The sequence below is a fragment of the Talpa occidentalis genome, unplaced genomic scaffold, assembly GCF_014898055.3.
Source record: "Talpa occidentalis isolate TD23 unplaced genomic scaffold, MPIMG_talOcc4v2.1 talOcc4.3, whole genome shotgun sequence".
NCBI lineage: Eukaryota > Metazoa > Chordata > Mammalia > Eulipotyphla > Talpidae > Talpa > Talpa occidentalis.
The window spans coordinates 27,067,449-27,095,230 of NW_023603184.1; the positions used below are offsets into that span (position 1 = coordinate 27,067,449).

Sequence of the window (27,782 nt, forward strand, 5' to 3'; positions counted from 1 at the left end):
GGAATCAAACCGACACTGCCACCAGGAAGGCCCATGTGATGCTTAAGTCTTAAGGTTATCATCTTACACAGGATTCCTTTTGGTCTTCCTTTCGAACCCCCCTCCCCATTATATGAAATTAGGTTGCACGAAACCTGGATTCCTTTTTGCATTCAGTACCTATTTCCTGCTCTTTCAGAGCCCAGCACTGTTCACTGTTCTAGAGCAATGAATAAGAATCACACTCCTCACCCACTCTGAGCTCTTGTCTCAATACAGTGGCGGGAAGCAAGTTGTCATAATGCAGCATAGTAAGTGTTGAGATGAAGGAATGCAACAGTGGCCTCATAGTGGACAATTCTTTTTCTTTATGGTAGTCTCCCCAGTTCCTTTTTTTTTTTTTTTTTTTTAAAGATTTATCCATTTATACATGCAAGAACTGGAGTGCAAGCCAGAGGTGTGAGGGCGAGAGGATTCACCAGAGACAGAGCGGGGAACAGAACAGGCAGATTGACTGAAACGCACTGCTGAGGGGAGCAGCGGGCGAGTCAGGAGAGGTCTGCTGCGCCATGTGGGTAGCTCTCTGGCGGGGAATTGAACCTGTGCTGCTGCGGCTGCAGACAGCCTCATAGGTTGCATCCCAACCCCCTGCGCCACCAGGGAGATCCTCCCCAGTTCTCTTTTTTTTCTCCTGCAACTGTAAGTCTGGGTGAGAGTCAGAGCCGACTTAATGCAACAGGGATCCCAAAGGCCAGATTCTTGGTCTCCTAAAGCAAGTGTGGACACATGATGCACACTCAGTCGCACTCATGAGCCTGGGGCTGTGATCCGGGACCCAGTATCACTGGAAATTCATTCAGACCCTGGCAGGGGAAGCTCTGGTGTCTGATGAGGGTTGGGATGGTGTTTATGGTACTTTCCTAGCCAGCCTATTTCTGTGGTTCTGTCTAACCAACTTTTATGTCTTTTTCTTGCCTAATTGTTCCAACTAGGACTTCCAGTACTATGGTGAACAATAATGGTAACACTGGACATCCTTGTCTTGTTTCTGATCTTAGTGAAAATGCTTCCTACTTTTCACCATTGACTGACATTGGCTATGGATTGTTAAATGTCATATATGGCTTTTATAATGTTTTGATGAGTTCCATTTATTCCCATATTATTGAGAGAGTTTATTGAATCCTATCAAATGCATTTTTAGAACCTATTGAAATGATCGTGTGATTTTTATCTTCCTTTTTGTTGATCTGGTGAATGAGATTGATTGATTGTAGATACAGGCTTGTATCCTTGATCACGGTAGATGATTCTCTTAATATGTTGCTGTATTGGGCTTGCTAGGATTTTTGCAACAATACTCATCAGGTTGTCAGTCAAAGTTTTTTTTAAAATATATTTGTTTATGCATATAAGAACTGGGGTGTAAGCCAGAGGTGCAGGGGTGGGGGAGTGGGAACATTGACCAGAGAGAGTGGGGAGCAGAATAGGCAGATGTAATGAAATACACTGCTGAGGGGAGCAGCAGGTGAGACAGGAGAGGTCTCCTGTGCCATGTGGGTTTCTCCCTGGCTGTCTGGGGATTGAACTCTGCTGCAGTGGCTGGCGATAGCTAGATAGCTCTGTCTTTAACCCTTGCACTGACCTGTCTGCCTTTGGCTGATCTTCTAGTAGCTCATTTATTAGCATTTTGTCTGATGGATCCTCTCTCTGCTTTCTGTATGTGCCTCCAGAGCATTTGTTCTCTTGTTGCTTTTTACTCTTGTGTTCAGATGTTCCCTGCCTCCTGTCATGTGTGTTGCCTTATTTGCTTTTTTGTGATTGGGGAATTATGGGTTTATTTTTGTTTCTCTTCCTAGTTTACCCTGGTGTGAGGTCCAGGCAGGAGGGGAGTCTGGGGCTTACATGCTCAGTTTTGTTGTGGATTTAGGTTGATCACCTCTGCCTCCTCCCCTCTCTCTCCACCGCAAGCTCTCTTAGATGCTTTGGTTGTCCCAACTTCCTCCCCCACCTCCCTACTGCTCCTTCTGCCATAAATCTTGAATCTTCTGTTGAGGGGGGCTGGTTCTGGTCCACAGGACTCAAATCTTGGGCCTGAGAGGCAGAGGGTGCCTCAGCAGAGTGTATGTCCCATCGCCCAGCTACAGCGTCATCCATGGCCGCTTCTGCAGCCACTGCCACTACCGCCACCCTGAGGGACCTGGACTGCAAGTGCTGTGTGCCTGCTTGATCCTTTCCGAGAGAGTGACAGATTCTCTCTCACCATTCCTTCTCTGCCCTTAGGCCTGCAGTCAGATGTGGCCTGGCTCCACCCGAAGACTCTTCTCTCTTTTCTGAAAGAGGGTTGGGGGAAGAGCTTCCCTCACCTGTGCCCATCATGGAACTCCCGGTGTCCCAGGAAGGACCCTCACTCACCACAATTGCATCCGCTTTCTGAAATGTCCCTCCAGAGAAACTCCCCGTGCTCCAGCGTGTGGGTGACTGACCCCCTGACCTGTTTGCAGGCCGAGGTGTCTTCTTTCCCGGCCACACTTCACGTCACCTCCTTCTTCCCTGTAGCAAGCCACCAACCTTAGTGCAAATCCTCCATAGGAAAGTCCTGGGACTCTGTTGGGGAACTTCTGAATCTTCCTTTGAGCAAATATATTTTTTAATAGTTGCTTCTAGGGGAGGTGATCCCAGTGTCTCTACTCCACCATGATGTGAGTGCAGCCCAGTCCCTATTTTTTGTTTCTAAACCTGACTGTCTGGACATCCTGCAGATCTCTTAAGAGGAGTTGCAATAAATTCCTTTCTACCTAATTTGTCCAGGGCAAATTTCCCTCCTTTGTAACCAAAAACCCCGATAGGTATGAACTCCTAAGTCTTGGCAGAGAAAGGGAAACTTTCCAAATGCGGTATATTTATTCTGACCCCTGAAGGATGTGTAAGAATAAAGTAGCTGAGGGGGGTGAAGAGTTGCTCATAATGAGAGCAATGTGCCAGGCAGAGCAAAGAGCTTTGCAGAGGCCCAGAGATAAGGAAGTTGGAAAATAATGTAAACAGAGGCAAATAGCAGAGGACTTGGGGGCACGATTCTTAAAGAGGCTGAACTTTATTCTGAGGAAACTTAGGACTCACTGGAGGGCAGAGGAAGCATCAGTAGACAGGCTACTCGATTGTTGTGTAGAGAATGGACTAGGAGAGCAAAATTTGGGGCAGGGAGCCCATTTCGAAGTCCATTGCAGTAACTCAGGTATGAGATGATGGTGCTTGAACTAGGGATACAATGGAGAGATACTGGGGAAGAGGCCTCAATAGTACACTAAATAGACTGTGACTGGTTGAGCGGGATCTAAAGTCACCAAGGGTGACTTCACTTATGATTTTGGGGTTATCATTCAGAGCAGGAGAGGAGGAAATGTTGGCTCGGGAGAGGTTGGTGTTGGACATGTTGAGTTTGAAATGCTTGTGGCACGTTCAGAAAAAGTGTTCATAGGCTGATGGGGTGCACAAGGATCATGTTCTGGAAAGAGATTTGGACTCGTCATCGGCAGAGAAGTGATGGCGTTGAGGGAGGAAAGCAGACTAATCACGTTCATCAACAGGCGACGAGAGCCTTAAAAAGAGCCTCGGGGCTCGCTCTGCCGGAGAGGGAAATAAAGTCGGCAAGAGGGGAGTCAGCTGTTGCTTGTTTCTGATGGGTCTCCTGAGGCTGAAAGTTGCCCACGAGGTTTAGCTGGTGATTGAAAGCTCAGGTTGGAAGTTGTTACGGGGAGGAGTCTTAGACAAGCTGAGGTGAAACGCTCCTTCACACACATACCTGGAAGGTCTCCTATGTGTGAGGTTCTCTGCTGGTGACTTTCACATACTACTTTATTCAAATTTTATGGCAGTCCTTAAGCATTGGCCCCATTTCCAAAAGAAACCAAAATTCAGAGAACGGAAGTAGCTCACCTAAGATCATACTGTTACTTAAGTAGCGGGGGTTACCGACCCTAGATCCATCGATAACAGAACTTGAGTTCTTTCTGCTTCCTTCCATGTGTGCAGAGCCATAGAGGCTTTTATTGGCCGTGTGATTTGGTTCATCACGTCTTGAGTGCTTACTGTGTGCTAAGCACTGTTCTGGGTGCTGGGGATCCAGCAGTGAACAAGCGAAAAATTTCAGGCTCTTCATGTTCTGGAGGAACTCAAATGGACAGCTGTGAGACATGGACACAGCTAAAGCAGGAAGTGGGACAGGGTGTGCTTAGGGTTGTATTTTAAAAGTGTCCGGTGAGGACTTTACAATACAAATGACGTTCGAGCCAAGACAAAGTAGAGCTCTAGGCAGAACCTACCGTCCCCGGTGTTGCGGCGCGTCCCAGGCCCGGCGAGCGGGCGAGTGCGCGAGTAAGGGCCGGAGAGAAATCAGAGCAGGGCAACAGGCACTAGACTGCATGTAAAGCTACAGACTCAATTTATATTTTGACTTGAAAACTTAACAGATGGAAGGCTATCTGGTGACATTTGTTACCAGGGTGATTTCTTTTTTCTGTGAAGGATTCCTCTCCCTGGCGCTGCTGTCTCCAGCTGCTGAACGGGGAGCAAGGGCTAAGCAGAATGAACATTATTAAACATTGAACCTATTAAAGGCCACTCTATCTAAATGACAGTAGTAGCAGTGGACATGACACACTGTCGCGATGTGCTTGAAGGCAGAGCCAACAGGATTTAATAAATTGGACTTAGGGTTTGAGTCAAGCAACTGAAAGTGTTTTGCTGTGAGATCAAGTATTTGCCAGTGGAGACTGAGTAGTCAATGAGGTAGAAAGGGAACTGAGCGAGGTGTCCTGGAGATGTGAAATGCGGCCTGTGCGATGAGGACAGGCTCCAGGAGTGCTGGTGTGGGAGTGCGCTGGCTAGCAGCCTGTTTGTGAATGGGGGAAAAGGGATGGCCAAGTTAAATACGGTAGGCAGCTGAGTCTTGCTGCATTATATATAAAGAAAAGCAAAAAATTGGAGCAGTAAGATATGGAATCTTATTTTTAAAATAAGTCACTGCATATCTGTTGATACTGAAAACTGGTTATTCATGCCAGGTACATGAATTTTTTAGAAATGAGTTCTTAAAGCACCCAAAGTAGGTGCAAACCAAGTAAGTGGAGGAACTTCTGCAACTAAAGACAAACCACTTCCCATTAGGTCTAGCCTTAAGATTTGTGTGCAGTTTCCTAGATGAACTGGGATAACTTTGCTATCTGAAGCCAAGACACACCTCCCTGAATAATGCAATTTATAGCTCCTGTATTTCTTTAGCCTTGCAGTCAGCTTCCTTAAGTTTTATTTTATCTAGTCAGACACCCAAATCTCTGCTTAGCTTTTTCACTGGACTCAAAAAGATAGCAAAAAACGAGAAATGTGGTGTTTTCAGTGGAGTACTGCTATAGCACACAGGAAGTACTAGCGTGACTCATACGCCTCCTAGCCATCTCTCTTCTTGGGGGATTAAATCCAAAGTTACATCAGGTCCAGCAGCATGAACCCAGCTAAGGCTCCTCCCCAACCTAAACACATGGTGCATTTCGGCGCTCACAGACTGGGCATTAAGCCAAAGTCCAAGATTCTGTATCCCTAAGGCTAGTACAGCAAGGAGTTGGGGGAGGAGCAAATGCTTATTTAATGGTTTGTGAAAAAGACATCTTACAACTTCAGTTGGACTAAGCAGCCATTTTACTGGGCAACTATGGGAGCAGAAACTTGCCGGGCAGAGGCATCAGGCTGATTGTTCTGGCCACAAGGAAAGCGGCCCTTTTCAAGAGTTCAAGTGTTCAGTGTTGAAGAAAACAAAAGTTATTAAATTTGTTGCTAAGCATTAGCACTTCCCTCTGTTCATGAAATTTATGATCTCAGCATGGCTCTAGTCAGAAATTATATATCAATTGTTTCCAGTAACCTAAGAAAGAGTAACCCGCTTAAATTTTCAGTCTTCAGGGAATTAAAGGAGGGGCCTCCCTGGTGGCACAGGGGTTAGGCACAGCACTATCAAGATATCAGACCCAGCCAGCCAGGGAACTGACCCACATGGCACAGCAGACCTGTGTCGCCCTCTGCTCCCCTCAGCAGCGTATTTGTAGATATGCCTGTTCTGCTCACCCCCGCACCTCTGGCCTATACTCCAGTTCTTGTATGTATAAATTAAGAATGTGGGTTTCCCTGGTGGCCTAGGGGTGTTTGTTCCCCCTGCCAGGGAGGTAACCACATATGGCACAGCAGGCCTCTTGTCTCGCCCCCTACTCCCCTCAGGGTATTTTTTTATTCAAGATTTATTTATACAAGCCCACTGGGTACAGTCAGAAGCGCGGTGAGAGAATTTACCAGAGCCAGGGGGGAGAGCAGAGCAGGCAGACTGACGAGGTACACTGCTGAGGAGGCGGAGGTCTGCATGCCATGTGGGACCCTCGCCTAAGGGCCGGGAATCGCGCTGCAGCGCTCGGCCGCTGGCACCACCAGGGGTGGGGGGCTGTTCTGTGAATCCTCTCACCCTCAGCCAGGAATTGAGCTGGTGCTGCAGAGGCTGCGGGCAGCTTCCCAAAAGGGAAACGAACTGGTGCTGCAGAGGCTTGTGAATCCTCTCACCTTGGCTGGGAATTGAGCTGATGCTGCGGGCAGCTTCGCAACCCAGCGCTCTCGGTGTGCTTCGGTCTGTCTGCTGTGAATCCTCTCACCCTCAGCCGGGAATCGAACTGGCGCTGCAGAGGCTTGGCAGGCTTCGCAGCCCAGCGCTCAGCGGCCGCACCACCGGGGGGCCCCCCCTCTCAGTGTGTTTCAATCTGCCTTTTCTACTCCCTGCTGTCTCTGGTGAATCCTCTCAACCTCTACACACCTCTGGTCTACACCCTAGTTCTATGCCTCAGCCGGGAATCGAACTGGCGCTGCAGAGGCTTGCAGGCTTCGCAACCCAGTGCTCAGCAGCTGCGCCACCGCCACCCCCCCCGTGTGTATTTCAATCTGTCTTTTCTACTCACTGCCATCTCTGGTGAATCCTCTTACCCTCTACACACCCCTGGTTTACACCCTAGTTCTTCTATGCAAATAAAAAATGTATAGTACCCAAGCTTGATAGGCATAGATTGTAATCCCTATGCCACCAGTAAGGCCCCAAGTTCCCAAATTTTCAACCTAGACTACATCAACAATTCTTCCTAATTTGTGGGTGCTACTTAGGTCACACACAACCACATCAAGTATCACAATGTTTATTGATAGATACAAGTATATAAAATCAGGGCATGAACATGACTTGATAAATTAAGTAGACTTAATTTCAATACTATAATAAGAGGGACCAATTCAAATTCTCACCATTTGTTTCACACCCACGAAACCACATCAAGGGCATTAACGATCTCTCAAAACTGATCAGTTTTGTGCAAGTAAACCATGTTTCTTTTAAAAAGACTTGTGCACTTGCCCAGGCTCAAGGATATTAAAATCTAGCACATAAAGCCCATTACTAGAGGTAGAAATACAGGCAATATACTATTACGGCAACAACCATCAATTACAGTTAAGAATTTTTCTGTAACAACCAAATGGATAATCAAATATTGCAACAACTCAAGTATTACTGAGCAAAGTGCATTTCTACAGTATTCAGTGTTGCTATTCAGTTTTCTAACTTAAAACAGCCTATGGTAACTGGCAGCAAAGAAGGTCCTTGCAATAGACTGCTTCTGCTTGAGAACTTAGGATGTAATTATTGCATGCTGCTAATATACTATCTAAACATTAAAGATACTCCTAAAATATCTGATGGTAGACTATGATTAAGACATTACACTACAAAAAAAACCTTATGCAGAAGGAAATCTAACTGACGTGCTTCTGCTTTAGATATTGTGAGAACATTACAGCGGAATGAGTTTTCGCAGTGGTCAGGTCAAACGCAGTCACGTCATAGCAACAGTATGTTTTGCACAATTTAAGGCTTTGGCTGGTTCTTTAGTCAGCTTCTTCCTCCGATTCTTCTTCTTCAGCAGTTTCTAGCCAGGTTAGCCACTGATTCACCTATAAATTAAAATTCACGATTAAGTAGTTCTTACAGAAGAAACCATAAAATTCAAGTTTTGCTTTAGGATCAGACTAGCAGCACACCCAAGGAAAAAACTTTTGTAACTGCTGTCTTCAGAACATACTGCATATATACTCTTTTGTCTATTACCTTTCAGTTATTAAAAGGGAACACCCTTATTTGGATTTAGGATAATATATAAACTGCTTACAGCCAGTAATAAGGGTCATGCTGTAACGCTACTCCTTTCGGATTCATTTCATTATCCACCAAGCGAGTCCTCCCAGGCCTACAATGGATTTCCAAAAAGTAGACCCTCCAGTCCTACCCAAAGTGCTACAAGAAGATCCTCATAAAGCTAGCGTGACCCTCAGGAGCAAAAGTAAGATTATATATACAGTGTTTCTCAAAGCCTGGTCCCCTGGAAAGCTGAGAATTGGCTGGATACTAAACCTAATATATCAGAATTTCTGGCATCAGGCCTAGAATCTACCCTTTAACTTACTTTGTAAGTGGTTAATATTCACTGTCTTTAGAAGTCCCTGATATGTTAGTAAGTTCTTCGCCTACCTCTAATTCCACTAGCTCAGTATCAAGGTGTGAATAAAAACCAGAAGCAATCCTTAACTGATATTCTTTAAAACCAATTTTTGAAAGTAGCTTTGCTTCTAAGAAATGTTAAATTTCACCCTTTGATTTTGCATGTATTCAGTTTTAAGACTCACCAAAGTTAAACCCCAAACCCCCAATTTCTCTTAGCCAAACAATTACCTGGAACAAAGCCTTGCCTTTCCCTGGAAATTCTTGGGTTATATCTTCTTTCCAAGCTAAGAAAGCTTCTTCTTCAATAATCTCCATGTCATAGAAGTGAACAAAAAAGCGGAGTAACATGCCTAAAAGAATAAAATGTAATTCCACTTAGTAGGCTGTTAAGAATTTCTTCACAGTCACCATTCTTCTGATCCTGCTCCTCTTACCTTTCGGGAAGTTGCTGTTGTAGCAGTGCACCTGGAGAGCATACAGGGCACTGACCTGTAGATCAACATGATCATGAAGGAATTTCTGCATTACTGGCTTGAAAGAAAGAAGCAATTGTTTTTCCTGCTCTAATTGTTCTTTGGAAGGAGCAGAGGAAGAATCTGTTTCATCACTGGGTGGGTTTACTTCACTAGAGATATACTGTAAGAAGCTGAAGAAATTGAGAGCTTATTAGAGCCCATAAGTGAACCTTTTGCACAAAAAACAATTTATACTTATCTGTAGACTATATATAAAACCCACAACTCTTGAAAATCTTACCTAGTCATTAAGATGTTCACAAATCCTTTGTCTACATGAAGTTTGGGAGAGATGTTATCTTTAATCCACTTATATATAGTTTGAGGAGATGGATCCAACTTTATTTGCTTCAAGAGTTCCTTCTCTAACTTGAGAAGTGGGAATAAGAAACTCAGTCCCTTTCCTTCTAAAATCTCCAACATCCGGTCCTTATTCTGATCAATTTCTGAGGAGACAAAATCATTCATGTATTCAGTTCAGTTGGCCTGTACAGAGAACCAACCTTTAAAAAACAATTACCCAAAAGAGCAAGATTCATGTAAAAGGAAGAAAAGAACTGACCCAGCAGAGAACCCCCTCACCAATGGATCAAATGGAAGTACTTAAATTGCAATAGCCTTTTTCTAAGACTATCTGTGGTAGTTACATTGTCTATAAGGTACCAAGAATCTCTAAATTTAGTATTAAACAAATGGATCCCCAGAATTCTCTTACCTGGGAGCATTTTCTGCATGTTGACCTTGCTTTGTTGAAAGAGTTCTGTTAACCATTCTCGATCTTGTAATTTAGCTAATTGCTGAAGACAAAGTAAGAAGAGAGGAAAATGGGTGCCACTTTCCAGTGGTTGAGCTAGTTCCGAAATGCTCACCAGCTCTGAAATGATGGCACGAGCTGCAAACTGTGCTAAATACGATTTCACCAAGGGGATGTCAACCTCCAGTTTGGGGCACTGATCCAATACATTCAGGAAAGCCTTAGGAAGAACATATAAAGACATAGTCAACTTATTAGTCTTCAAATTGGAACAGAGAGTTCTCACAGACTCAGAAATGTGTTCTACCTGCATGAAGTTGTCACTTGTGGCTATCCCTTCCTGTTTGAGTAAACTGATCAAAGAACTTGCTTTTTCTTTATCTTCATCACTTCTATCCAGTGACAAGATGATTACTTTGCTTAACATCTCAGGAAGAAAGTGTTTAGGAGCCCTCATTTCTCTTACACCATTGACAGCTTCATTTGCATTTCCACTATTCAGATACTCAGTCACAACAGTTTCCTGAAAAGAGATTATCTTTAGTATTTTCTGATCTTTTATATATATATATACACATACATATATATATATACACACACATACATATATATATATATATATATATACACACACACACACACACACACACCCCACAACAATTAGATTATTTGAAACTTACAGTTAATTTAAGCAATTCTTCCTTTGATGGTGGTGGCTTTTTACTGGTCTTGGCAGGCTTTTCCTGGATAAGTGGTGGATTAGTTTTGAGACCAAGCTGAGGTGTCTATAAATAGAACATACCAGGTATAAATGTTTAATGAATTTTTAAAAGGAGCTTGTGAGGTTATAGGAAAACCACACTCTTTAGGCAGTTATAGGAAAGTACTGAAACAGCAAAAACAAGGTCACACTATCTGTACCTGTCCCAGAGGTGGTGTTTGAGTGCGTGGTGGTTGTGCACTAGGAGGAATCATAGTTATCTGGGGCTGAAGCTTTGGCACTTGATTTTTATTCATTAGGAACGACTGAGCAGGCCTCAGGCTAATCTAGAATTGAAAACAAATCAAAACAGATATTGAAAAGTTAACAGCATGCAGTCGGCTAACATTAAATGCAACATTCTAACATCCTATGATTCAGTATATGGAAACATGATCAAATCTAGGGTAGAAATACAAGTTTCTCTGTAACTAGAAAAGGTTATCCTGTACTAGTAACAGGTTTAACTTCTGGCAAGGAAATGAAAGCTTTGATACACACACAGATACAATTATAAATCATTTATGTGTACCAGAATTCTCCTATAGTTGGTATCACTACAATATACGCAAAAACCAAAAAACTTTAAGAGTTTAGAAAAATTGCTCATTCTATTTACAGGGAAGACACAATCAAAATCTTGACAACCATTCTCCTTGCTCTAACTGAAGACTTAAAGAGGCTTGCCCTCATATCTCATAATCTTCGCTCATAGGACGCTGGACTCCAAAGAAAGAATCAGAAGTACAGAAAAGAGAGAAAAAAGATAAAGAACTCCAGCATTAAGTCCTCTTAATAACGCGTCTTTTTATAATCATCGGGCAACAGATTTCTGAATTGACAAACTATGTATATAAGGAACATAGGCAAATGTACCTCATCTGCATTAAGCTGTCCTTTCTTAGAAAACCGAGGTGGCATATCCTTCGACTGTCCTTGCAGCTGGGATAAGAGTCCCTGACTCTGGTTATGGTAGAGCTGGCTTAGCCCCTATTTCAGAGAGGGAGAAAGAAAGTCTAGATAAAAAGGGGTCCACAAATTATGGTAATCAAGTACCAAAGGGATGAGCCAAGCCACAGGAAAGCTTAACCGAATTTGCCCAGAGAGAGTAAAAGATGAAACAGGAAAGAATAAAACTCTAGCCTGACTGTCAAAGATGTGATTTTACTAATTTTAAGGATAAGCATTTTACCCAGCTTAATGTAACTGTCAGATGTAAATTTACTTCAGGAAAATACATGACCTAAAATATCTTCTTTTTTAAAAAACAGAACTTAATAATGTACATTGCAGAAGTTAATACTTGCTGCTTAAGCATTCATACTGTTTCCTTACCTGGCTTTTCATAAACTTGCCTCCCAGCTCTCCAAACTGCGATTGTGTGGGAGGCATTATGTGACCCCCATGGCCATTGAAGAGCTGATTTGAACGATGACGCCCCATGGTAGGTGAAAATCTATCCTGGATAACTCCTGGACCAGTACCAATTCCGCTACCTTAAAATACATACAACTCTTATTTAAAACTTTGTATCAAAATATTCAAGACCTGTTCCTTTAAATCACTGTTTCAAAATCACCTGGCATTTGTCCAAACATATCAGCAAGTCCTCCAAGTGGGTCCCTATCCATTTTCATCCTGGGTGGCATGAACGGTCCCTCCAGAAAAAAGTCACTTCTCATCCCTTGAGCCATAGGAGGAGGAATAAACACTCCTAGGTCCTTTAGAAACAAAGTAAATAAACACTTGCTCCTGAATACTGTATTTTTATGTAAAACTAGTGAAAGCCAGAAAATATACTTAGTTATTTATAATTTTCTTTATAAAATGGTATAAGACACGTAAAAACATTTAATAAGGTCCACCAGTTAAAATGAAATATGTCAAATAAGAGGGATTTTCTGCCACTATCAACTTAAAAGGCCACTTATAAAAAATATTCTTACTTTTACTGCATCTTGACGGATTTGATTGATCGTCTTTGGTCCATTGTCAAGAAAAGCCTTGCGAGGAACCCAGTGGTGTTCTCGCAACTCTACGGTATCCTTTAATTTAAAAAAGTTTCAGTTAGTTTTATTTAATATTCTTTCCTTAAAAGAAAAAGGCCATCTTACCAATATTTAAAGTGTTTTACCTGCAGCAGGAAACGAATCCTCGCCGGCAATTCCTTACTTAACATCAAGGAGCACATTCGGGCAAAGTACTGATCCATTAAGGACTAAGAGAAACACATAGAATAAAGTGTTACGGTAAACGTGTACTATTTAAAGGCGTCTAGAATGTCTAAGATTATAACCAAGGTTAACGACTGAAGTAATAATACTCTATAATACACAGAAATAAATCATTCAATGTGAGTAAAATTAATCATACCGTTCTGTCAGCAACATTCATACCTTGGCTCGTTCATGGTCTAATCTAGGTCCCACTGTCCTCATTATCTGACAGAGGCACTCCAAATCCTCTCCCATATCTTTGAGTTGGACTCTCTTCTTCTTTTCCAAAAGCTAGCAAAAGAAATGTCACACGCTGAAGCAATCTTAGTCACCTTGGTTCACATGCATCTTTCCCCTGTAACCAACATAGTTCCCTGTACTATCTATCGGATGTTACACTTTCGATTTGGTCTGCCAAAAACAAAACAAAACAAAACAAACCAAACCCTGCTTCCAATTTAACAGTTTTTAACAAAATCAGTGTGTTAAAATTTTCAACACACTTCGACAGAATTTAACCACCACCTCTGCTGGCCATCCAAAATATTTAATTAGCCCACCAATATCCTCAAATGGCACAAATCAATTTTAACTTACTTCCGATGTAACCAGTGATTAAGCCTAAATTCCCAGTCATACTTACTGTTTTGATGCACTTATGAAGGATAGATTCATGAATAAGATCAAGCTTTCCAAGTTCTCCAATGAATTTGATGTTCCCCAACATCTTGATCTTAGCAATGGCTCTCTGTTCCTCCTCCTCTGGGAGGAGGGGATTTTCACGCTTATCATAGACTGAAAAAAAAAATATAAAATGAAGACTCGGAATTAAGTCGAAAATATACATTACTATCTAGTATTAAATATGTTTCTCACCATCAACATTTCTGGTTCGGTTTTCAAATTCATCTTGTAATTTGGAAATTAGGAGGCGTCTGAATGTCTATTGAAAACAAGAAAGAGTATGCAGGCTTTGCTATGCAATCTTTTAATCAACTTTAAAATAAGGAAGCAAACACTACCACTTACTGTGCTTTGCTTCTGTCCTGGTTGACCCTCTGCTGCTGGGCCATCAAAGTTTGGTGCATCTTCTGCCAATCGCAGACATAGCTGAGCATACAGTGAGCTATACTTTGGCTCTTCTAGGGCTTTGTCCACAATCTATTGAGAAAATATCAGTGTTTCTCACTTTCTGAAAGTACCTTTCATTTATACCAATACTTTTCCTTATGGTCTAAAGAATCTTAAATCTCATATCCAAGTTGTTACTGACTCATCATCTACTAACATACACACAAGAAAAACAAAAACTTAAGAGCCTACTGATAGCTCATTTAACTCTCCAAGCAAAGTATGAACTTAAAATTCACCGCTACCAATAACTTATTAAATCTGCATACATTATATTAACTTATTAAATTGAAATCTACATTAAATATATTTCCATTTGTGCATTCAAAACCAGCAGTTTTGATGTTAACAGTAAATAAAAAGTTCACCTCAATCTGATGCCATTACAGAAGTTAGTGGTTCTGTTTGTTTTATGATCATCAGTAAGTATTCAAAAATACATCAACACACCTCAGTTCTTAGCAGTAATAAACTGAATTGTTAAGTATTTTCCTCTTCCTTTAATCACCGTTTAACTTACCAGCAGTATGACCCCTTTAAGGATGAGTTTAGACTCTACACCCACATTGAGGAGCTCAAGGCATAGCTTGTCAAACTTTTCAGGAGTAAGCTTATTTAGTATGCTGGGGAGGGAAAGGAATCACATTTTAAGTGTCAACCAACACAAAGAATTAAAAAAAAGTCTCAAGAATTTTTCTTCTACAATTTCCCTTTAAGACACACAGCTGCCTCTTTTACCCACCTAACCAAAGGCATATTAAAATAAATCTCACTGTTAAGTTACAATTACAGGTTGTACTGATTGGGGGTCTGTAAGCTCTGTGATAAATCTTTCTTACATCCTCAAACTCTGAAAGCAAGACCCTTCTTTATTATCAAGGCTAGCTCCAGGAGTAGTCTGTGCTTCACTAGGTTATAACACTAGGCATAGGTAATGTCAGTAACCCAAAACCTGAAAGCAATCCCCCAAATACTAATGTATTACTGTCCATTTTAAGACAGTACAGTCAGCATTGGCATACATTAAAATATTTTATGTGTGGGACACAAACATTGCCATCTATGTAATACACTTCACACAGGAGTTCCCCCTTTAGGGAAAGGGCTAAAAAAAAAAAAAAAAAAAAAAAAAAGACAACTTACCCTCTTACTTTCCTGAAGATTGCATCATGTCGTTCTTTTTCGTTTGCGGAGTTGTTTGCTGCGGAGTTGTCATCTCGTCTAGTGCTTCGTGCAGGAATCCATTTCTGAGCGTTTTGCCCTGGGGTTTTCCCCAGGAACTCGCTAGTAAAAACAAAGAGATTTGTAATAAAGATTGAGGTAATTCAAAATGTAGCATCCAGTAGCTCACAGATCAGAAATCCTTCTGAATCAGAAAAAAATACTCAGGTTCTCTCAACTTCCCTCACAAAGTGGTTCTCAAAATTAAATGTAATCAAAATCACTTGGAAATCCCCCCTCCCGTTTGTCTCAGTGGTCTGGGACAGGGCCTAATAATTTACATTTTTAATAAGCTCCCAGGTGATTAATGCTGCTGGAGGTGTGTAGGAGCCACACCTTGAAACAGTATTTCCTAACTTCGTATGATCATACTGTATGCACACCGCTTCACTAATTACTACCAAGGGTAACTGCTGATTTCAGAAATACCATCAATAGAAATATCCAAAGAGCAAGTAAAATAGCAGTTTAAGAACCTCAACTGATCAGATGACATGGGCTAAAGAACAGTCAAGAGCTAATATTCTTAATTTAGAACACATAGTAAGAAACCTTGCCCAGTAAGATCTGGATTCCTGGTATCTATTGTCATAACTAGACTTATGAGTGAGACTATTAACCTAAACCTGTTACTTTTTAAAAAGAGATTTATGTATGCATATAAGAGCTGGGGTACAGGCCAGAGATGCAAGGGGGGGGGGGTGAGAGGATTCACCAGAGAGAGAGCGGGAAACAGAACAGGCAGACTGACTGAAATACACTGCCGAGGGGAACAGTAGGCGAGACAGGAGAGGTCTGCTGCGCCATGTGGGTTGCTCCTTGGCCGGCTGGGGGACAAACTGGTGCTGCAGAGTCTGCAGATTACTTCATAGTGCTGTGCTTAAGCCCTTGTGCCACCAGGGGGGGCCCCTAAACCTGTTACTTTTAGTAAAATACATTTTACGGGCTTATCATACCTGTTGCCAGCAGTCTTGGGATAGTGCTGAGGTGCACCCCTACTTCCTCCTCCGCCCGAAGAAGCACTATTTTAAAGAAAAACCAAACCTCAATTATGGTTCACTCAAAAGGGTCTTTTTAACCTGTATTTTAGAAATTGTATCACAACTTAGGCTTAATGGAAGGTCAAATAATTGATCATTTACCCTTTACAAAAATGGCAATTAACAGGCCTTTATATTAAACCTGCAACAGCGATTCTTTTGGTTTTGTGATTGATATCTTCACAACAATTGCAAAAGTAAATATACGCATACCTGAAACGAGAAGCACCCCCTTCTGCAATCGCACTCTCCACTTTGGCGGCTTGACAACGAAGAATCTTCAAAAGAATAATATTAATGGATGGGGTGGGAAGGGAAGGGGATGGGTGAAATGAAAAACCTAGAATGAGAAAGAATACTACAATTAGCTGCTGCTATGATACAGATGAACCATCCTTCAATATTAATTTATTTCAGATCCTGGCACTGCGGTTGATTCAACTTTCACTGCATTGCAGATCTCCTCAGACTAAAATAGCAAGTATTCAAAACACAAATAGACAGTAGTGTTTTATGCCGAGCCACCTGGAAATTCCCTTGTGCTCAGGATGCAAAACAGACTTCCTAGAAATACATGAACGTCTCAAGTCACATTCTACCTCCTTTAAAAGTGAGTACTGAGATCAACAGAAAGCCCAACTACCAACGTGAAAATGTTAATTTTCACTGCCTAAATGACGGGCTTAACAGAGATGACTATGAGATAAGTAAAGGCTGCTTAGCAGTTTTCTTCCCTGTCCTTTCCATTCCTCCGCCCAGAGGGCGTCCAGAAAGGGACACGGGTGTGCAGTGCTGACACTAAGCAGGCGGAAGACGAGGGCCCCAACATGGCAGCAGGAACCTCCGCCCCATTTTTTCCCTTCCTGGGAACAAAAGAGCAGTGGATTCCTCCCACCAGGCTGGAGTCAGGGAAGTGCTTCCGACAGCCTCCCCGCGAAGCCGTGCGGCTGGCCCCGGCTGGGAGGAGCGGAGGCCGCCCCCGCCGGCCCAGCGCCGGCTCTTTGTTCTCCAGGCAGGAAGGCGGCCTCCGTCCCACCCGCCGCCTCCAAGCGGGCCCCTCCCGGCCTATAAATCCCGCGGGGCTGACAGCCGCCGCTCCGCTCCCGCCGACAGACACACGGGGCACAAATCCTTATTTTCTCCGTCCTCCCCCGTCCCAGGCAGGGCCCATGCGGAGGTCCTGCGGCCCCCTGCGACCCCCGGGCCCCACGCACCTCCCCACCGGGGGGCCGGGCTCCGGGACTCCTGCGCCTCAGCTGGTCCCGCGCCAACGGCCGGGCCGCCCCGCGTTCCTCCCCGCGTGGCGCGCGCGGTGCCGCCGCGCTCTCGCCCCGCCGGAGCACACCGGCACCTCGGCCCGCCCGGCCTCGCAGGAGACGGTCCCCGGCCGCCACGAGGACGGCGGGGGCCCCCAGAACGGACGGCTGCCTCCTACTCCGTCAGTAACGGGAAGGGAGAACAAAGGCGAAGAATTTCCAGGTGCCCGAATCGTGGAGGAGACGCTAAAAAGGGTCGCCCCGCCCGGCTCCGCCTGCGGCCGCCATTTTGTGCCGCTCGAGAAGAAGCGGCCGAGCTCGGCGGCCATTTTGGAGCGCTGAACTCGGCGGCGGCGGCGGCGGCGTCTCCACTCACCTTCACCGAGAACTCAGCAGCTGCCACCGCAGCTGCCTCCTCAGGATCCGGTCGTCGGGGACGGGGAAGGGGGGGAAGGGGAACGGAAAACAAAAAAAAGGGGGAGGGAAGGGGGAGGAAGGAGTCGGGAAAGGCTGGAAACTCTCAGTTCAGAGGAGTCGCTGCTGCAGCCACCACCCGGTACTCGCCGCCACCTCCATAGAGCTCCGGCTCGCTGCTGGCGCTGAGGCGTGTCTGAAGCTGAACTTATCACTCTGGGGCAGCCGAACCCACCAGAGCCGCCCCGAATGGCTCCCTCGCCACCCAATCAGCAGCCTGGCTTCTGCCCGCCACCAATCCGCGCAGGGCGGCGGGGAGGAGCCAAGGCCAAGCTCGGTTGCGGCACAGCCCCGCCGCAGTGCGCAAAGCCGTATTCGCGAAAGCTCTGAGGCCAAGCCAGTGGCGTAAGGGGAGCGGAGCGCTGTAGAGATGGGGGCCGCTTGCGTAAAGCCGGAGCGCCCTTCTGAGTCTGCGTTGTGTGACTGTCTTATCTTCCTCCAGTCTCTTTGTTCCCCGAGCCTGTACTCCATGCTCTAGTTATACAACCCTCTTTACCCGCTTTCTCCTTTTCTCACCGGGAATGTGGGAAGAAAAGTCGCTCTTCTACTCTACCCGATTCCTTTCATCGCGTGTCAGAGCACTGACTTTCCGGGCGCCCCCAAAGAGCCATGGTTGCCCCTCGCAGGCCGGTTTCTCTGGGACCGGCCTGTGGGATTGAGGCCTGGCGCCCCAGGGCACAGCGCTGGAAGTCGCTGCGGGTCTCCAGGTGCTCGGCTTAAGCCGAGGTGGGGTGGGGAGGGCTAGAAAGTAGGTAGGGTTCAGGAGACAAGACGGTGCACCCAAATGCTTGAAGAACTCATGTACCCCACCTCCTGTAATGTGAATGAAAAAGGTTAAAAGTAAGGGGTTTCTTGTCTTCATACCTCGCACAAGAAGCAGCTTTCCCCAACTGTATATTCGGTCAGCGGCCAAGAAGAAATACCCAGAAGGTCCCACACTTCTTGGGAAGAAGTGTCTAGAGTGCTGAGGTTTGGAGCATTTTGTTGCTAGTTTCTGGTGTATTTTGTTTCACATAAGCACGTTGAAAACTGTCAGCTGCGTATTTCCATTTTATATAAGGTCTACCATAACAAATAGGATTGGGCTTTTCGAAGCGAGCAAGTTAAACTTTATATTTAATAAGTAGTATTTTTATAGGAGGGATACCGTAAAACAAAATGTTAAGTTTGCAACTTCTTAGCTATTCAAACAGGAATCCTTCTTTCCATATACAATCAAATTTCCCCTTCTCCATTTTCAAACATAGTTCTTGATAAAATGTGTAATCTAAAGCAAGAAGGGTGTGTGTGTGTGTGTCTTGCCTGACTTTCAAAGTGTCCAATAAAGGGCAGAATTTTCAAAGAGCCAAACATATTTGACATGTCAAAACAGCTCTTGGTGTTGAAAGCATCTAGTCCTTAATACAATTTTCAAAAGTTGCAGAGATTTTCCTAGGACATTTAAATCTGGTAATAGAAGGTTGTGGTGTGGCTCTGACGATTTCTAACACAACTCCAGCTTTAGATGTTTACCATACTGTAAACGGATCATCCTACCCCTCTCCCTTTATTACTACAATTATTGCTATTAAGTCACTTTCACATGAATTTTGCTAACTGGAAAAGCTTATTCTTCCTCCTGGAGTTACATGTTTTTTTTTAAAAAGGAAACTATTGTTGGGAAAGGTACAAATTGTGTTTCAAATATTAAAGGTTTCACTTTGTAATTTTAGGATCCACAATCTTCAAATAACACCACAGTAATTTCTTTATAATTTCTGTAGGACTTCACGGTTTGCAAAAATGCTTTCACATATGTAATCTTTATTTTTACATAACTGGGTTATGTTCTTCATGACTGATAATTAATCTCTGAAAGAATAGATCAAAAATACCATAGTAGTCTAGACTTCGAAGAGAGTATTCATTGAGACCTAAACCCTGGATCATCCTTTACTTGAGGAACTTGGAACAATAATTAAATATAAAATAAAATTTTGCTTAATCTTTTATTTTTATTTATCTTTTATTTGCTTATTCTTTCATTTTGCGGTTAAGAGTATGTGCGAAAAAACTGGTCTGGGAGAGTAACCCAAGGTAGAAAAAGTGAAAATCTTTCAACTGCCTTTTTAAAAAAATATTTACTTATTTATTAGTAGAAGAGTTGGGGTGTAGGCCAGAGGTAAGGGGCAGGGGTGAGAGGATTCACTAGAGACAGAGTGGGGAGCAGGAAAGGCAGATTTACTGAAATACACTTTAAGGGGAGCAGCCAGGAAGATAGGCAGGTCTGCCACACCATAAGTGGGCCAGGTCCCTGGCCTGGGATAGAACTCAGGCCATAGAGGTGACAGCACTGAGACCAAACCCGAACCCCCAGGCCACCAGGGAGGCCTCTCAATTGTCTTTCAATTGGTGGAAGAGATAGACATCCACAATTTTGAAATGTTTCAGCCATATCATGAACGTATGAAAATTCAAGTCATTGTCTGGAATTTAGCTTTTAGTTTATAGAATACTGAATTTTAAATACATCCACTTCAATCTGCTAGTTTTAACACTTCCATTTTATGTTAATTTTCTATGAGAATTTCTTAAGCATCCTGACTAGTTAACTCATACATTTTTGCATTATTTTAACTAGTTATGTTAAATATTGGTTATTATGTAATACAAATAACTCCTGTGCTTAAGTAGTCTCTCTGTGGTTAAGGATTCTTTAGTAATACATCTCCAGCCCAGATCTCTAACTCCAAATTTACATAAGCCTATTGATCAAAGATGCAAACTTGTAGCCATATATGTATTTAATTTGTGCCACAAAGTAATTTTAAACATTTGGATTAGCTGACTTTGAAATTCTAGATTTTACATACAAATCCAGATTGCCATTTTTTTCATGAACAATCTTAAAATGTGGTGATATTGGGCCTGAAATTGCAACAAAGAAACCTAGTTGTGTAGCGACTATTCTATCTAGATGTTTTCATTTCACAACAGTGAAATCTGACTTGATTCACTCATTTATGTTCCTCTCTGACCTCAGTAACCACTTTGCTTTTTTGAGTTATTTGTTCAAATTCAACAAACTCAGATTCAGTATGTATTATAATTGATTGTCTCCTATTATAAGGAAAAGGATTCAAACTAGTTAGTTTAAATATCTTCTCTCTTGCTTACTGTGTAACTTTGGACAAGTTACTTAAGTACTCTCTCTTCTTATTTTCTGAATCTGTAAAATAACAATATTTATAGAGTTGTTGTAAAGATCAAATTATATATGTATGTAAAGCAAATAATATAGTCCTGACATAGTAATTATCTATTATCATATTATCAATAATATCAACTAACTGTTTCACAACTAGTTTTGCTAAGTATTCCACTATTTTATACTAGAAACCTGACTCTACATTTTCTCATTCCATTTGATTAGGTTAATATTCAATCACTACTGAGTCCTAATGTTACTTATATCTAAATCATCATCTTCCTATATATATCTTTTTCCCTAAAACTTCTTCTGAATTATGGAAAAACTCCAGTTGGTCTCCTATAGTCTTTCCCTTCTATGTATAATCATACTAGCCTTCCTTAAAACACTTCCCCCCCCGCCCCCCAGTGCATCAGTACCATGTTAAAAAACCTTGGTGTCTCACTATTTCTACATCAGTTGATCTCAACCTGGGCTGCAAAGAACTATGTGGGGACTTTTTAAAATGCCCAATGTCCAGATTGTACCGGAGACCAGCTAAATAGAAACCTCTTGGGGTGGGATCAGGTATCAATAGTTTTTAAAGCTCTCCAAGTGATTCCAATTACTGTTGAAGTTTGAGAACCACTACAGCAGACCAGAACATTTTAGAAAATTTAAAGCTGAAGAAACCCTAAGAAAAGAAAACAATTCTAGGAAAGGGTATTTCCCTATGTGAAGAAACAGATATTTAAACCCAGTTCATATCTGGCTTTTGAGCCCTTGATAGTCTGGCCCTACCCTATTTCTTTTTTGGCCTTATCTCTCACCACTCCCAGACACCCAATCTCCATAGAGCCAGTTAGGCTGGTATTGCTGCCTCAAAAAAATTCACTCCCACTAATGCTCCATTGCTTGCAATTTTGAGGCATTCTCATACATTCCCTCAACTGACTCATTCCTGAAGCACAGATAGAGTGCTTTGCTCAAAAACCTCAGTAAATCTCTTCTGAGAATAAAAAGCACCTTAGTTTGGCATAAAAACCTCTTTGTAATCTGGCAATGGATTGCTTCCCTGTACCTAGATACATTTCCCCTCTATTCCTAGTAATTAATAATCTAAGATACTCTAATTTTGCTTCATTTATAATACCAGTGTTCTATATTTTGACTAAAATTCGATGGTCTTTGTCCACTTGGCAGAAAAAAATATAAAGCAAGTTAATTAATAATCTATTAATGGCTAGGCAAGGAATTTGGGTTTAAGCTGTTTTCAAGAGGCTCACAATCTAAAGGAGGAAAAGAAACAAACCAATTACATACAAGAGCTGGGGAAGGGTAGAATCAGTGCTAAACTAAACCACCATGAAGAAATGCTATATGGTTTCAGATTTCATACTGACAATACTGGTTTCCAACTGATCATAATTCTGATGAATTTTACCTTGAAACGGATCAGTTTTAATTAATCAGAGTGCATGTTAAGGACATTAACCAGTGGCTTGTATAGAATGGATTGAAAGGCTAACTTGTAGCTAAGGAGTTCAGTTAGAATGCTAAGTACTCTATTATTTTTATGGGGCTTATTTTTATCTTCCTTTTAAAACCATAAGGTCTTTAAGATCGAAAACACTTCTCTTGCCTTTACAGTAGAGTTCTTTCACACAGCAGGAGCTGAGAAAATATTTATGCATATTATCTTGTTGACATTTATTCATTCACTTTTCTCTTGGCTTCCATCACTTTACACTTTCCAGGATTTCCTCCTACCTCATTGGCTCCTTCACCAATTCAGCTGTTTTTGCGGGTTTTTCCTCCTCTGCTTGACCTCTGAATATTGAGGTACCCAAGGATTTATTCTCGGCCTTCTTCTTTTCCCTCAAATACTTTCTCCCTAGGCAATTCCTCCATCCTGTGACTTTAGACACATTCATATGATGATGATTTCCAAATTCATCTCTCTAATTCACCTCTCCCCTACTCAAACTATAGATATTTATTAAAAAGTCTACTGGAAGTGTGCCTAGGATATTTAACAAACATTTCAAATTTCACATGTTCAGAAGGCTCTATTGTTCACCATCTGCCACTGCAAAAGCCAAAAAAACCTATGAGTCATCCTTAATTCCTCTCTGTCTCATCTCTCACATCCATTAGACCAGAAGTTCTATTGGTTCTATTGGTTCTATCTCTAAAATGTATCTGTATCAGTCCATTTCTTTTGCTATACCTTACTATCACTTTACTCATCATTCTCTCTGGCTTGGAGTGATAACCTCCTAACTGATCTCTCAACTGCATCTTTCTTTTCAATAAATCTCTATTCAAAAGTCAGTCAACCTTTAGAAATATAAAGCAGATAATTCTACTCCCATGTTTTAAAACCCTACGATCATGGATATGCATTATATGTACAAGAAAATCCTAACTTTTCATGCAGCTTACATGCCTTTATATATCCTGGCCCTGGCATATCATTTTGACCTCATTTACCATGTTTCTCCTAGACCTTTCTACTTCAGTCACACTGTCCTTTATTTGTATTCTTCAAAGATACTGAGTTCTTACAAGATTTCTATTACTCAAATATGCAAAGTCTATGGCTACTTCTTTTTCAGGTTCTACTGTCCACAATTGTTTCTTTTTCATAATTTAAATCTTAGCTTCATCAGCTTATGTTATCGCCTCTTTAGTAAAGTCTTGTCTGATCACCCTGTATAATACCTATTACATTACTTGACTTAATCTTTCACAGTCCTTATCACTATCTAAAATGATTGTCAGCATTCTCTCATATGTATTGTCTGCTTACTGTATTAGGATGTAAGCTCAATGACAGCAGGCACCCTGTTTGTCATGTTAACTGTTATATCCCTTAGATAGTGCTCAGATTAGTTCCTAGCATATAGAAAGCATCAATAAAAAATTAGATATAAGGATATACATTCTTTCAATTAAACCTCAATATAAATCATTTGGGGCAAGTAGGAAGTGTCATTTCCTCCCCATTTTACAAATAGGAAAATCAAAAAGTGCCTTTTCAATGTGATTCAATTAGTATATAGCAGAATTGAATACTTTTCTAAGTATACCAAGCTCCCTCCTATAGCAACATGAGTAACCATAATGGGAATATTCCTTTTTCAAAAGTCTTTGGCCTGCAATGTGTGAGGTGCTTATATTAGTTTCCTGTGGAGGCCATAACAAATTGTCACAAAGTAGGTGGCTTAAAACAACAGAAATTGATTTTCTCACATTTCTAGAGATCAAAAGTCCAAAATTAAGGCATTGGCAGGACCATACTCACTACAGTTGCTTTAAAGGAGAATCCATCTCTTGCCTCTTCTAACTTCTGGTAATTGTTAGCATTTCTTGGCTTATTGCTGCATCTCTGTCAGCTCTAGCTGCACATTGTCTTTATGACAAAACGTCCTCTTTCTTATTAGGATATGCAAATAATTTAGGATAATCGCCTCTCAAGAGCCTTAATTTTATTACATCTTTTGCTACATAAGGTAATACAAGGACCTTTTGGGGGCCCACCATTCAGCCCACAAATAGGACTGACTTCTTAAACTCTATTTAAGAGGCCAGTCCTTTCACTATGATGGCAAACCAGATATAAAATCCAACTGGATAAACAACTAGCGATAGAGACTTACATATTCATTGCTATATATATATATGTTCATTGGTAAATTCACTTACAGCTTTTTGATTATAATGAATTCACACTTATGCATCTCATGAGAGACCAAACACATATAAACTCTCAAACTACTAAACCAAATCCAGAATGGGGGAAAAAGCACGTGAGCCATTTCAAGGTCCAAATTTATGATTTCTGAGGACTGAGAATTTTGGAAAGAGAAACTATTGTTTATTTTTAATAGGTAAATACATTTGATGATTCCTGGTAAAATTAACTCATCAATAAAATGGATCATGATCTGTGACTACAAAATATGCTTCTGATCTCTCAAAGAAAAAGATAGTATCAGAAGTGAAAAGGTAAACATTTTTTCTTCTTGCATCTGATTTACTGGAGAAAACTAGAAAGGGCTGTCTAGATAAATAACTATTCATTTCCCATCATTACCATCTATAGGCCAAGTAGTTCTTTAAAAAACTAATGCAGCATTAGTTTCTGTTTTTAGCTATGTTCTTCCCAATACAGGGTCTGGCACAATGTGATCTTTCAAAAAGCATTTGCCTAAATGTTAGTAAGAAGTAACATGGGTTTCTCCCTAATAAGGCCATGGGTCAAACACTAAGTGCTTACTATGTTGCAAAGTATGTTCTGTATGTTTTGCATGTATTCACCAACCTAGGAGGTGGTTGATACTATTCTTTCACTGACAAAGCACAGATAAATTCTGACAGAACTGGGATGTGAGACAAGACAATATGGTTTCTAGAGCACAAAAAAAAAAACTATACCATCAACTAACACTGCTCAGGTCAACCAGGAAACAGCACTCAGTAATAACTCTATGGGAAATTAAACCCAAACTGGATACGTGCTTAACCTGAGTCAAGAAGAGGAAGTCTGTCACTAGGCTGGAAAATTATGGGAGTTGGCTGATAAGAAGGCATGGCAATCAAGACGGGCTTTTGCTAGCCTAGAGTAGGGGAAAGACTCATATCAACAACTTTGTTAGTGGGCACCTTTTTTTTAAATGACAATTTTAATGTTTCCTTTTTTCCAGTTGTATTAGTGTGAAGCTGCTTTAACCAGCTTTGTAGTTTCACCTTGCTTTTCTTAATCATCGGACCTTTATGTTGGGGAGGGGAGGGGAGGGATGGGGAGGGGAGGGAGAGGGGGATAGGAGGGGAGGGGAGGGGGAACCTGTCCAGGAGAGAAGAGGAAAAGGAGGAGGAAGAGGAAGGTGGGGCCAGGGAGGAGATATCAAAAGCTAAGGACAAAAATTGACATTGGAAGAGGGCAGGTGGATGCAGGAGGTTAAGACTAGAAACTAGGGCCTCCCCTGGTGGCTCAGCAGTTGAGCGCTGGGTTGTGAAGCTGCCTGCAGCCTCTGCAGCGCCAGTTCCATCCCCGGCAGCTCCCTGCCACTGGAGGAGGGTCCCACTTGGCGTGCAGACCTCTCCTGCCCCCCGCTGCTCCCCTCAGCAGTGTACTTTGGTCCTTCTGCCTGCTCTGCTCCCCGCCCTGGCTCTGGTGAATTCTCTCACCCTCCCGCGCTTCTGACTGTACCCAGTGCTTGTATAAATAAATAAATAAATTAAAAAAAAAAAAGACTAGAAACTAGTGAATCCAATGTAGTGGCCGCATGCTTGAATTCCGTGAGTTTTCTCCCTAATGCTACCCCTCAAAACCTGTTCCCTTTGATCACAGGAACGATATAAATAATAAACATGGTTTTAAAAAAATCAATCTTTCTCAAATCAATCCTTTATAAGAGAAAGACTAGAAGAAATGATATATGAAATTATCTTCACTTAATGAAGTTTTTAATTTTATGTGGTATAATAATTTCCCTAAGGGAGACAATTAGGAAGACATGATCTTGGATACATAAGACTAGGACATGTTTTTGGTTTTTTTTCACTGATTGAAAAGGACTGTCATCACTTTTGGTACAACTGCTACATTATAGAGCATAGATAAACTGCTAATAGACACCAGGTGAAAATTACAAAAGGCCTGTCCATTCATGTACAATTTTCCCCACGGCTTATACATCTTAGAATTCCAGGAAAGAAGGGGACAAAGGGAGTGGCACCTAGAAATCACTCTGGGTGAGTGGCACCCTTAAGTAGGTTGTAAAACAGACCTTTTGGGCCTGGGCATCAAATAACTTATGTTAGAATGGAAAGCTGTATTTTCTAAATTTGAATTTCCCTGGAATTCATTATTTTTTAAATGAATTAAAAAATTCATTTGCACCAACAAAGAATTACCTAGTCAGTGCTAGGCATTGTGCTAAGGTGCTGGGGATATAGTAATGAAGAAGGTAGAAATGGTCTCTGTCTTCATTTAGCTGAAAGTCTTTTGTGGAAGAGAAAAACTGAAAAAGAAATTAAAATGTGATGTTATGAAAGAGGTAGTATAGGTAATGTGGGTATTAGTGGAAAGAGCAATCATATATAAGCAGAAGAAAAATTCTCAGTGGAAAGAAATTAAAAGCCAGAATAAAAACCACCAAGAAGCCAAGGAGGTTTTATTTGCCTGACTTCAGGTGGGTTGAATGTTTCAATTAGGTAGGTACCTATTCTTTTCATGAACCTTTATACAACGAGTGGGAATATTCTGAAAGATTTGGCCTGAATTCAAAGCTCTTTTATTATTACTACTTTTATGTATTAAATTAAACTGTTACAACAAGGCTACAGAGTGTGGGAGATGGGACTATTATCCAAAGAAGCATATAACCTGGCTGGAGCCAACATATAAACACAGAAAAGTTAAAAGAGGGCTGTTAGGAGACTATAATCGAATAAAGCCTTATAGGAGCACAGGTTGAAGTCCTTATGGATAAGAACAATAAGTGATAATGCCATGATGGAGATGTCCTATTTTAGAACTTATTGGTGAGTTATGACACTCTAAGCCAGGGTTTAGTGTACAAATCAGTCTAAAATTAGACTAGGATTTATTAACTTCAATACTTTTGACATTTTGGTCAGATAATTCTTTGCTGAAAGAGGCTGTCTTGTGCCAAAGTATA

General features: G+C 41.7%; 1 protein-coding gene and 1 non-coding gene across 2 annotated transcripts; both read right to left on the reverse strand.

Moving 5' to 3' along the window:
• Positions 1-7,183: 7,183 nt before the first annotated feature.
• On the reverse strand, positions 7,184-17,779 carry EIF4G2 (eukaryotic translation initiation factor 4 gamma 2). Its single transcript, XM_054699439.1, has 23 exons — positions 17,678-17,779; positions 17,409-17,625; positions 16,408-16,534; positions 16,111-16,176; positions 15,077-15,217; positions 14,454-14,556; positions 13,832-13,963; positions 13,679-13,745; positions 13,446-13,597; positions 12,983-13,093; positions 12,721-12,804; positions 12,533-12,631; positions 12,166-12,307; positions 11,922-12,082; positions 11,463-11,576; positions 10,748-10,873; positions 10,507-10,611; positions 10,134-10,349; positions 9,788-10,046; positions 9,314-9,518; positions 8,992-9,203; positions 8,786-8,907; positions 7,184-8,010 (listed from the first exon to the last, which is right to left on the reverse strand). The coding sequence occupies exons 1-23, from the start codon at positions 17,777-17,779 to the stop codon at positions 7,945-7,947; spliced, it is 3,129 nt and encodes a 1,042-aa protein (XP_054555414.1). The 3' UTR covers positions 7,184-7,944.
• On the reverse strand, positions 11,270-11,411 carry LOC119256467 (small nucleolar RNA SNORD97). The gene has a single exon (XR_005127797.1). It is a non-coding gene; the product is annotated as a small nucleolar RNA SNORD97 (small nucleolar RNA).
• Positions 17,780-27,782: the final 10,003 nt, after the last annotated feature.

Excerpts from the sequence above, each read along its gene's own strand:
- EIF4G2 (XM_054699439.1), bottom strand. The coding sequence starts at position 17,779 with ATGGCCGCCGAGCTCGGCCGCTTCTTCTCGAGCGGCACAAAATGGCGG. Across the intron at positions 16,535-17,408 it reads CCCGGCCCCCCGGTGGGGAG|GTTTTTCATTTCACCCATCC; the intron begins GTGCGTGGGGCC and ends TTCTCATTCTAG. Across the intron at positions 11,577-11,921 it reads GCAAGTTTATGAAAAGCCAG|GGGCTAAGCCAGCTCTACCA; the intron begins GTAAGGAAACAG and ends TCTCTGAAATAG.